This window comes from Oenanthe melanoleuca, chromosome 4A, assembly GCF_029582105.1.
Source record: "Oenanthe melanoleuca isolate GR-GAL-2019-014 chromosome 4A, OMel1.0, whole genome shotgun sequence".
Classification (NCBI taxonomy): domain Eukaryota; kingdom Metazoa; phylum Chordata; class Aves; order Passeriformes; family Muscicapidae; genus Oenanthe; species Oenanthe melanoleuca.
Genome location: NC_079338.1, coordinates 3,490,182 through 3,502,477, shown reverse-complemented (window position 1 = coordinate 3,502,477; position 12,296 = coordinate 3,490,182). Strand labels below are relative to the sequence as shown.

The 12,296-nt window shown below is 42.8% G+C and overlaps 1 protein-coding gene across 2 annotated transcripts; it reads right to left on the bottom strand.

Annotated features, from left to right (window-relative positions):
* Positions 1–3,201: 3,201 nt before the first annotated feature.
* Positions 3,202–12,188, bottom strand: DNAAF6 (dynein axonemal assembly factor 6). 2 transcript variants are annotated; one of them, XM_056491410.1, is made up of 7 exons: positions 12,151–12,188; positions 11,130–11,241; positions 9,350–9,413; positions 8,163–8,268; positions 6,278–6,374; positions 5,498–5,583; positions 3,202–3,981 (listed from the first exon to the last, which is right to left on the bottom strand). In XM_056491410.1, exons 2-7 carry the CDS (start codon positions 11,226–11,228, stop codon positions 3,846–3,848), a joined length of 588 nt encoding a protein of 195 aa, XP_056347385.1. In that variant the 5' UTR covers positions 11,229–11,241; positions 12,151–12,188; the 3' UTR covers positions 3,202–3,845. The 2 variants fall into 2 exon arrangements, with proteins under 2 accessions (XP_056347385.1, XP_056347386.1); XM_056491411.1 differs by having other exon boundaries at positions 12,080–12,177.
* Positions 12,189–12,296: the final 108 nt, after the last annotated feature.

The window sequence follows — 12,296 nt, the reverse complement described above, 5'->3', positions numbered from 1 at the left end:
CACTTCACCCACCTTAGGCACATCCAGCAAGGGTCAGGTCCATCACCTGCCACCTGCCAGGAGGCTCTGGTGAGAAATGTCCTAATGTGAGAACAACCAGGGGAGATAAAGCACATAGGGAAGGAGAGAAGAAATCAGAGTCCCCTGAAAAGAGCACAGAACAAACAATCGTGAGGGAAAGGGAAAAACAGGGATGCTGTTCACCATCCTCTGATGAATTCATCACAATCTGAAAGTGAATTCTGCCTGAAGGAGAAAACAGGATAAAGAGAGACTCAAAGAGAGCAAATAGAGACAAATAATCTCCTGTTTGTGAAGATCATAGGAAAAAAATAAACAGCCCCCAGCATATTCCAGACACCTCCCCTGGAGCCAGACCACAGGCAGACAACAATAAATGTCTGTGGCAGCAGTTGCTGAAGGGGATCCCAGAGAACAAGGAGGAATCCAAGCTGCAGGTGCTGCAGAGCAGAGGATAAAAGTCTACACCAACACCTGCAGGTTGAAAAGGAGCTGCTCCAGCATGAGGGAGACAGATCTGTCTGTGCACGTAGATACAGCTTAGTCATTTTAGATAAACTTTGTCTGGAGGGAAGGATATAGTGATAAAGCAGTGTTTCACACAGGGCAAGGAGAACACAAAGTTTAGATACAAACCTGAAACTGAGCAGCAGAAAAATGAAGTAGTCCTCCAAGACAAATAGAAGGGGTTTATGATGATATCAACAGCAGACCTGGAGGAAGGTGAGAATGAGAGCCTGCAGGTTTAAGGGAAAAATCTGAATTTAAGTTCTTGCACTGTCTCAGGTGTTTCTATGTAGCAACTCATCTGGGTTTTCTCTTCTTCAAACAATTGAATGAGTCAATTATCTTGGCCCCAGGGCACTAAGTGGACAAAGGGGAATATGAAGAGAGGTGAAATTCAGAGAGTGAGCTGGGCTCTGTATTTTGTACATGTATTTTAGCACACCACCATAGTTCTGAGAGAAGGCAGGAACAAGTCAAAATGGGGATGGTGGCTCTGCAACCACAACTGGAGGACAGAATGTGTGAACAAGGTGAGATGAGAACCTGCAATTTATTGGGATACTACTGCAAACAAACTTCTATCTTAGTTCCACATCTACAGTACCCTCTACTTAACTGCAATACATTTAATCAAGCTGCTTCTTATGGGAACCAAATAAAGCTTGATGATGCTTGATGGCTGGGTTGTTTAACTGGGCTCATAATTTTGATTAATTAAGATGCTTGCAGGTGTTGGAGTGGCACTTCAGCAGCAGCGTTGATGTTCAGAGGCAAAGGGAGTTCCCCTCCTGGAGGATTTCTGCCAGTCCTACTTCAGCAAAGCAAAGCTGTCCTCAAGCCTGTGCAAAAAGTCAATTTTTGTAGCTGGCACTAGCCTCCAGATTCCTGGGAATTTTGACAATTTGCAAGTTGTTTTGATCAGTTTTGCTCTTGGGAGGATATATGGAAAAAATCCAAACCCTAAAACTCCAACTTTTGCCTAGGGCAGCCTCTGTGTCCTTGATAGGAGGAAAGTGAGAAGGAGAGAGGCTCTCCAGGTGATGATGGTGCTTTCAGGCAGTGGATCCAAGCAGCCCAGCAAACCCCCAGAGCAGTGTCCCTACTTCAGTGAAAAGGGCAGCAGAGCTTGCCCTGAGTGGAACACATAAATCCTGGTTGCTTATGAGCTTGTCCCCTGTGTTCCTCTGTCCTCACTCTGTGATTTCAGCCTCTCCCTGCCAGGACATCACCCTTTTCCTAGCCAGTGTCACCAACCTGCCAGCTCCCCCCATGGGTGTCCTACAGGAGCCTGGAGGTGGATGTAGAGTGAGTGGCCAGCAGGTACAAGAAATCACATTACAACCTCCCCCTTGAGCACTACAAATTTGTATTTCCCTTTTTGATTCAGCAGCTGGCTTTCTTACAGAATGCACTTGCCTCAGATTTTTGTCTCCTGAATGCTGATAAAATGCCCTCAGGTTAAAAAATATTTGGAGATAAATATGGAAACCAGTGTGGCATATGCTCATTTCCATAAGAAACTAAAACATGGGAGAGAGGCACAATGAGCCAGACTCATCACTATTTTTAGTATCAAACACTGACATTAACAGAACTTGATGATTTAAGGCTTAGTAAATTACTACTGCCAACTATAAAAGCAACATAACCTTCTGGATAGAGCACTGGAGTAGGGCTCAGAAGAGCTGTACCCTGCCATGAAGGTACAGAATTAATTTGGACAAATGTTATCTTCACATGTGTATAAATACTGGTCAATCTTCCACTTTTCTTGTAATGTGTATAAGAAATGCAAAAATTAAACAGCATATTATCTAGGGACCACAAAGACAACCTTTTTCCAAGAAACAGCTTGCTTGGCAAGCACAAGAGGGAAAAACTGAGTCAGGAGGAATGATGTCAGCCTTTTCTCATACATTTACATTGTCCTGCTCAACCACAGCTTTGGAATAAGAGACATTCAGATCTAATTTATGGAAACTTAAGCAGACCAGTTGGAGTAGCCCCTGAGTGTTATCAGCATATTTCATAGCTTGTGATGAATCATAACTGAAATATCTGCTTTCCAGTGCATTAAGGCTAAAGCAGAAGTTGATTAGGATTATTCTGACCCAATCAATGGTTCACTTTTCAGGGAAGTGGTTGAAATGCCCAGACATCAGCCTAATTTGTCCTGGAGTTATAACACAGTGTATTACAAACACACTGTGACTACACCTTTAAACTCACTGTCAGTGTCTGCAATGCATCATGGAGTATCCATCTTCTCATTACACAAATTTAGCTGCATGGGTGTTGTCTGCAGCCTAGCTGGTCAATTATTGCCCTCTACTTACACCCCAGAAGAACGCAGGTGTCAAGCCATTTTGCTCTGAAAGTACTCACAGGCTTTTGGTTAAATGTACCATTAACATGCTGCTTGTCCTCTCCACTTTGATCACTGAGGAAGTACCTTTGCTTCCTGCAGGACTAACAATGTTAAATGAATATATTTGCCCAGCAGCTACTGAGAGAAATACCTTGGTTACCCATCTCTGTGTCTCCAGACTGGACCTCGAGGCCAAAGAACAGATTTTGCAGTCCTTTGAGAGAAGCTTTGTTATGCAAAATTCCTCTTATCTCAACTTCTACGAGGTCTCTCAGAGCATAATATAGAGAAGGCAGACTCAAAGATAACTGGAACTGTTCCTTAGAACCTATTACTTTATTAATCAAGAAAGATCAGAAAAATGGGTGGAGGGACAGCAGATGAATAGATAACACTTAACCATAAATTGTCAAAAAACTGTTCAAAAGAGCTGAGATGTTCAGCACTTCAACTATAGCTGGTTAACTTGTTCTGTCAGTGTAAAGGAGCCTCAGATGTGGATATGGATCCATGAAGAACTTTGATCTTCTCATCCAGAAATAGGCAAGAGAAGATTCTATACTGGCCCCAGTCCCAGCACTGGAGGCCAAGCAAGGACAAGTCTTGAAAGGGTACCAAAGCACCAGACTCATTGTCCAGAGCCTCACTGTGCTACTTCTCAGCCACAACCACACAAAAGGCTTTCTCTGGCTTACAGAACTGAAATCTCCCACTTTCTGATTCACAGGGTCTGTATCAGACTGAAGGAGGCAGAAAGTTAACCAGAGCAGTGTAAGAGCCAGACAGCATCAGCTGTAAGAACCTGTGGGTGCTGTGCTCCTCCTGACTCATTTCTCCAGAGACATTCCCCTGGACTGTTCAGGGGAAACAATCAACTATTTCAGAACAAGTTGGGTTTCCAAAAGACTGCAAACTAGAAAGTTAGCTTTTGCAAACTTTCTCTATCTCTCTATCCATCAGAAAAATTTATGAGATCGAACTTCCTTGATACTCTCAAGGTGACTTCCAAGATCTCCTCTTCAGAGAGAAAACGAGCTCTACCCTCCTTGCTGTTCACAGGGTAGGGGAGGTGCAGCAGCAGCTTCCTGTAAAAGAGGAAACAAGTGAATGTCAGTGTCTCAGATCAGGAGAGCAGCTGAGGTGTCACTGTAAGTTACTCCTGCAATTCCTGTCAGTATGCCAGGGAATGTTATTCCAATAGATCTCTTTATTGGGATGGATTGTGTGGTTCCTGCAATAGCTCACACACAGCAAGACTGGCTCTGAAATATTCCCATCACTTAAAAGCAGCTTGGCTTAGAAGCAGCCCCAGGACTACAGAGTTGGAGGCAGTTGCTTTGAGTCCTCCTACCCATCTAGGGGAGAACAAAGTTTTTCAGAATGTAGAACTTGACATCTTGATTGTTTCTTTCATACTGAGAAGACTTGCACTTGTATTTGTGAAAGCAGCATTGGTTCAGGCTGTACCCAAGCAACCATCAGATTTATGGTGAACTTTTTATTTGCTAGGCTTGTGACTAGAGACAGCTGGGTACTGAGAAGATAATGGCAGATCTGAGTCACCAAAAAGACAGAATTGCAAAAGGAAAGAGATGCTGAGGTTTTCCTACATCTGCAGCATTGCATTAAGTTACTTCTTTTACTGCCCATAGGTTCAGCAAGTCATTAGCTGAACAATTTTTCCTCCCAATCTCCCAGTTTCTAAAACTAACATTCCAAACCTTCTTCCACTCCTGTTCCATCCTTGGGTTAAAACCAAGCACAGGATAACTGACTCTGCCTGGTTTTGGCAGAGAAAAGTGGCTTTTCTATAGTTAGTCCACTGGGGACTTATTTAGGCCTTAATCCATGGCCTGCACCTTGAATTTATCTGCAGAAAGCTATTCACATATAGATCTTCCCACATCCCATTCAGTGCACCAAGTCACCCTAGAGAGGTTTAAGGTTTCTCATAAAAGCAGTCTTTGTGAAGAAGGACTTTGAGCAAAACAGACATAGGAATTATCTGGAAATCTCAGGCAGGGGAATAGCACACTGAGGGAGAGATGGAGAAAGACTGAGAAATCCAAGAGTATATCAGTCAATTGATTATCTTTGTGGGCTTGAAATAGCCCTGTAAAAAAAAAAAACAAAAAAAAAAAACAACCAAAAAAACCAAAGGAAATATCTTTAGGAAACCTTGTAGCATTTCCATCTCTGCATCTGTGCTTGGACATGTCCATAATTTGACTTCCAGCTACTGAAAATTTATCTGCACTTTTCAAACCATCTTCAGCCATATGTATTTGTACAAAATAGTGTTAGAAATACTAGAGTAAGTCTTTCAAGACCTTGGGCAGCTTTTTGCCAGATGTTTTGAGCCCTTGAAGCCTTGTTGTTTAAGTAGCCAAAATCTGTCCTAAAGCTTTTTACTGGTCAGTATCACAGATTCAAAGCCAGCAGATTGTAACCTATGGGTGTTTTTTCTATATTTATTTCTCACTAGCAATTAATAGTACAATCTTTAGCTTTGCTTTCCACACAGACTGCAGTTAAAAGCTTGGCCAAACCTCATTTCAAACAGGACATTAACTGTGTTTCTATCAATTGTGCTACACTTACTTTTTGGGAGTTCGAAGGTCAAGAACCTTGTCCTGGATGTCTAACGTGATGTCCGAGTATTTTGTCTCTGGCAGCTTGATTTTAATCTGAAATGATGGGCAGAGGTAAAGCTGTGATTACATATGTTGCCCTAAAAGCCAGAGAAGAGCTCATTTTCATGAATATTTCAATGCTAGTATCAAAGAGCAACGTTTTGAGTAGTTAATTTGTATCAGAGAAAATACGACAGTGATAATGACTGCTTTCAATGGCTTAGTGATGTGTATTGATATCCTATTCTCTTCCAGATCTGAGCTGCTAATGTGCTTGACAGGTGCTCAACATCCAGCAAAAGCCTCAGGCTTTGTGTATTGCAGGGGCAGTTTGCTTCTGCTAGAAAGATAACACAGCAGTTCTACCTGTCCTGGAGCTCAGAAACCAGGGAGGTCTTTGATTATATAATGATGAGGCATGGATACTGATAGCTGGAACTTTAAAGGCTGTCAGCATTGTAGCATCCTGCTAGCCCACACACATTGTAAAAAATGCAGGAAGATGAAAAACATTTCCTTCCCAGCCCCTCTCCTCTCCAAATATGAAACTTCATTTTAGAGCTACATTTTATTCCCTTTAAGTTTCTATGGGACACATGCATTTGCACAGATTCATTCCCTTGAGCACACTTGGTCCTTGAAGAGATACAAAAGCTCCTTGGTGTTTACATTCTGTCCCTCAGAAAGATGGGGAGATGGAAAAGGACAAAGAAAGAGCAGAAAGAAGGGGTCAGAGCTCCAGGCTCACCACTATATCTTCACAGCAGGCAGTGGAGGGGTCTTTCCCAGTCATCCCAAAGAAGACATCCTCTGTTCCCACGTGCTGCTTGAATGAAATCTCATACCTGCCAAGGAGAAGTCATTGCCTAATAACACTGGAGCAGGAGACTAAAGGGGACTCTGGTTCTTAGAGGACTGGAAATCCTCCCTTCAAGGCTCCAATCCATCTGCACTGGGTTTCTGGTCAGAGCCAAGACTGAGACAGCTGGAAAATAGGTGAAGATCATTGACTCCTCCTTCCAAAGCACTCACCAAGCTGCCTCTGCTTCCCTAACCAGCCTTTGCAGGATCAGGAAATGCTTCTAAGTGGATAGGCTGCTTATCAACTAGTCAAACACCACAAACTCTTGGGGAATGGATTTGAAAAGAGGGATGTCACAATTACATGTGTTCTATTCTGTCCTTTAGCATATTCTTGCAGCCTAAGCTTAACACTCTAAAGCCAGATTGTAGTTGTTTTGCATTCAGCCAACATTTATTTTCTTCTCCTGCACATCTACAAAATGTAGAATCACATATTCCCTTGCTCTTGGTAATTAATGAACGAAGAAAGGAAAACTGAATTTGTATTTGTAACATATGCTAGTCCTACTAAGTTCAGCAAAATTACTGGGGTGGATCACTTGTCTAAGCTGTTTCACATCTCCAGTGTGCATCTGCATACATAATAATTCCTAAGTCAATGACAAATGTGTGTAATAGCTCTGGATGCACCTCTGTAGCCATCTGTTTTCCTTTTAGGACATTTTCTTTGCTTCATTTGATGAACTATTATAAAGACTTATATTTTCTCTTCATCTGTGCAACATGGGTCACAAGTGCTTGAGGCTGGAGAAGCACTGCAGAGGGAAGGGTCAGAGAAAAGCTTCTTTGTGCCCAAAATACAAAGGGAGTGTGTTCTGTATCTGACAGGTGGCCATTTCAAGGACAACTGTGAGTGAGGGTGAATTCCAAATCATTTTCAGAAAGGCTGAGTCCCTGTTTGGGTGGGTCTCAGGTCCTGTGTTTAACTGGGAAATTGAAATCCTCATTTTCAGAAAGGCTGAGTCCCTGTTTAAGTGGGTCTCAGGTCCTGTGTTTAACTGGAAATTTGGACACCCCACATTACATGCAGGAAAAAGTGAAGATTCTGGTGTACAATGTGCAGCTTCATGGGCAGCACTCCATACAATCCAGCATTCAACACTTCAAGACACAGCATTGAAAAGATGATTAAAAATGCAAAAGCTGCTTTGTGGACTGACCCTCAGGGCTTTCTGACCTCTACAAACTATAACTTACATGCCTAATTTCAATAATATTTTTGCTACTGTTTTTCTATTGGCAAGGGAAAAGGCTCTGGTTTTGTGCTTTGACAGACTATGATTGAATGACAGCATTTAAGAGCCCAAAATTGCCTGCACACAGCTTTTCTTCCTGCAGTACTATTTGTCTCTAAAGAGCTTAAATCTTTGAAATGCAAATATACATTGGAGTACTTTATGAATTTATTAGTATGGAAAAACGGATGCATCTCAGTTGCAGCAGGAAAAAGCAGGTATTTCACACAAATGGCATATTTTAAAGCTAATAAATCGTTTTTCTGACCTACTTCCACTCCTAATCCCACTTTATACAAGTAACTGACACTGCACATAAACTTATGATGGGAAAAACCAACACTAAGTTTGTATTCTGAGATCAGAAGATTTCAAGAGAGGGATTAAAACCATTCCTCACATGTTGCTTAGATGCAACACTGATATCTTTCCTTTCTTCTTGCATGACACAAGCTTTTCAGTTGTACATGCTGTTTAACTCTCATTTCCATTAATGTTATGTAAAGCCCACACATGCAGTCTCAGCTCTCTTACTCTGGCTTTTCTCTAGGGTCCCAGCTATCATCAAATTCAGATCCTTCTGGGACCTCCTCTGTATTCCAAATGGTTTTCTTGTTTTCAGATTTCACTTGAAAAGTACCTGTAAGTGAGGAGAAAAATCACACTGACTCATTTTGAAATGTTTTTGTTCCTTAAGGCTTTCTGAAAGCTTAGAATATTTTTCAAGAATAGGAAGAAAAAAAAAAAAAGTCATTTCTAAAGCCTAGAAAAGTATTTCTAGGCTTTAGAAAAATCTTTGCATTAAAAGCATTCTAGGTAATGATTACAGTCTTCTTCTCCTCACTATCTTATGAATGAGGATTTGCAGAGGGAGGATGTTTTCCTTTCACTTAAATCTGCTTTACCCAATTTTTATTTCATGGAAATCCTCCTTTCTGGCTTATAATATCTAGCACTTAAAAACTGGTAAAGTGTAGAGGGATGAAATACTAATCTTCCACAAGTCCCCTGACATTAGATTTTCAGTGAGCAGAGTCAATCACAGGAGGACCACCTCCTCACATAGAAATCCATTATTTCCTGGGCACAGTTCAGACAAGGTGCTTAAGATACATGAAAGTTTATGAGCAGAAGAGCATGGTTTACATCTGTCCTGCATGGAAAAATATTTTTTTAATAAGCAGGTAAATGTGAAACTTGAAATTTTTTAGAGTAGAATTTCTGGTTATTGTTGGAATCCCAAGCAAAAATAATCTAATATATTCATCACAGTTCCTTTCCTGCAAACAGTTTCCTTTCCTGGCCCTTGTTGGCCTTTCTTAGGGCTCTTAACTAAACTGCTCAATAATGTGACAGCATCAGCTTAAAAAAAAACTTAGCATTAACTTTGCCAAGTCTTTAACAAAACTGTCTTCCCTGAGTACTTATATGGAGTTTTGCTGCTCAGTTATGATCCCTGCAGCCCCTGACCAGGCTGTGCTCTGAACTGTTATCATCTCCACTGGAGGCTGCCCTGGATTACCCTTTCTGCTTCTCTTTGCATGTTTTAGAGTTAAGCTTTCAGGAAATGAATAATTTTACAGTTTATTTGTAAGAACTGTCATGCTATGCCCATCTCAAACATCAGTGGCCATTCTTTTATTGCAGTGGTATCTTATTACAGCTGTTACAGTCTGCTGATGTGAGACTGAATGCCAAAACACACAAATACTCCTCCTTACTGGTGGTCTCTTTCTTTGCTGGTCCAACACTCCCAGGAGTCATGGCACCAACAGAACAGCACGGCTGCAAAGAAAGGCAAGAGGATTTAAATCAATTTTTATAGAGCCAAGCTTGGTTACAACCATAATGTCAGTAAATACAACATGTTATATAAGGTCAAACAAATCCCTGATAGAATTGAAAAAACATTACCCTACAGTTTCATGACTGAACCACTGAACATTTTCTTTTCTTCACTGTCACACAGCAGAAAGTGACCTTGACACACTGGGCTTAAGCAGGAAGCCCAGAATACAGACAGATGTGCTTTATGAGTTTTGGTTTCCATGGCATTTTGGCAAAATTTCCATGCTTTGCCTGCCATGAAGATATTAAGGAAACCAAGGGTGCCACATGAAAGCCCCATCACAGCACTTGGATTCCTTTTTACAGTAGAGATCATGTGGCAACAACATTTTCCTCTAATTATGAATCAATTTAGTGCTAATAGGCCAATGTGAGGCATTTCTCTATATATGAAGATTCCTTGGTTCAATAAAAGTGCCTCATATGCACAGAGCATTAAATTAAATCAAAATAAAGATTTCAATTTACCCAAATTGACTCAGACTTAATTGACATCCCTCGTGGCAATTTTCCATTTCTGTCTCTGAAGTGTCATTTATTTTATTAATAAGATGTAAACAAATTCTTTTTAAAATCAGGATGTTTACTGCAGAGATGTACAGCAATAATGCAGGGTTTAAAAGGCAGGCATTAAACAGCTGGAGGATAGTTAGAGTGTGAAGGACCACATCTGTAACCACTGAAAGAAAACTTCAAGGGATATGCACTCCTTTTATCCCAAATGCTACTTGCATTGCCACTACTGGGCTGGTCAGCTCTTTGTTGAAGAGTGATTTGCAGGAACACTAAGGTATTTGCCATTTTTGTTATCTGTTTGGTTTTTTTTTTTCCTTATCCATGTCCTAATATGATCTGTCCAAAATCCTGAGAGATTTGGCAAAGTTTTGAGCCTTCACAGAGGCCTTCTACATTGTTGGCATCTGTGGGGCTACTGAGAATATTTCTTCCCAGCACACAGACATAAATAGATAAAAGCAAAGATAAGCACATAGATGAAAGCAGGTGTTGCATGTTGCAGGAATAATACATGTTCTCCAAATTCTGTGATTTTCATTTGCTCCTGAGAGGAAATGATATAGAAGAATACATTTGGATATTTCTCTTATTATTCACTCAGGTTATGCACCTTAGAATGATTGTTCACCTTTCCCTGTTTTACGACCACCAAAATACTTCAGTGATCAATTATCTCCACAGTTCTTCAATTCCTGACATATACAATTAATACACTCAGTTGCCTCTGGATATTTTGGTCCTTACTCAGAAGTTCAGCAGCAAATTTTTCCCCTCATATCTGGTTGTAACTGCCTTCATCTCCAGCAGAGTTCAGGGAAAAGTAGGGGGATGTCTGAAGCATCTAAAGCTCTTTCAACTCCATGTTCTCATTTCCTTCAGGCTGAAAAACTAAACCTCCCTCATATGTTGTGCTCATAATGTCTCCTTGTTTTCCTGGGGCATCTTGCTCATTCTCTCCCTCAAGAGCTTGTTACTCTGAAAGTATCCTCGAGCTGTTTCAGTCAGTCTAAAACTTTCTAAGGTTTTAATTCTGTTTTTACTCGCTCTGGAGAAAAAGAGATTTGCTTCTCCTTGATTAACAAGATAAGGCTATGGCACAATATGTAAAAGAAGCAGAAACTTGTACGAAAGGCTCACCACATCATCATAATCATCATCCTCCTCTTCTGGAGCATCACGCAGCAGTTTGGCAAGGCTCTGCAGAGAGGAGCCTGAGAACACACTGTCCATGTCCATCCCCACTGCTCACCTATGCAGAAAAAACAAGTGACAGATGAAGCAGGAACCAAATGTGCTTGGAACAGCCTGCAGAGCACAATTTTTCCTGCTGTGTGTTTGGGAAGGAAAAGTTTAGCCAAGTTCCTGTGTGCGTGATGACAAAACATGTAAAATGGAACATAAAATCAAAGAATATGCTGAATTGGACGGGACCCACCAGGATGGGTGAGTCCAGCTCCTGGCCCTGTGCAGGACAGCCTGAATACACCATGTGCCTGGGAGCGTTGTCCAAATGCTCTTTACACCCTGCCAGCCTTGGGGCTGTGAACACTTCCCTGGGGATCCTGTTCCAGGGTCCGACCACGCTCTCGGGGAAGAACCATTCCCGATATCCAACCTAAACATCCCCTGAGAGAGCTCGAGCTGCTCCTTCGGGTCCTGCCATCCCGGGGGAGTAACACCCAACCTTTTCTCCCTGTGTCAGACTACGGACTGTTGGCTATTTCCTTCCCAACAAGGGACCTTCTGATCAGCTGCCTTTACTTTCAAGCACAGCTCGGGCCTTACAAACACCTCGGGCAGAGCCGTGTCACAGGTAAGCTGGCAGAACTCTTCGTAGGTTCCCGGCCCACCCGCCCGCCTCCGGACCGGACAGCTCCAGGAGCAGGTGGGGGCGATGGAAACCGCAGTGAAAAATCCTCGTTACCGCATCCCCGGCCTCGGGAATCTCCAGCTCCTCAACGCTGGCCCGGGGTCCGCTGTGCAACATCCGCGGACTGGAGTCTCCTCCCCGTCCGACACCCCGGCCCGGTGTCCCCTGTCCGTGTCCCCTGTCCATCACCCCTGTCCCGGTATCCCCTGTCCCGCACCCCTGTCCCGGTGTCCCCTCTCCCGGTGTCCGCTGTCCCGGTGACCCCGGTCCCGCTCCCCGCTCCCTCACCCGCGTCCCCCGTCCCCACAGCAACGCCGTCACGCCCCGCCCCTCACGCCCCCACAGCCAATCGAACCCGTGGCACCGCGAGTGGCGGCCGCGCTGACCAATGGGCGCCGAGGGCGGGAAGGCGCGGGCGGGGCGCGCCGCGGTGA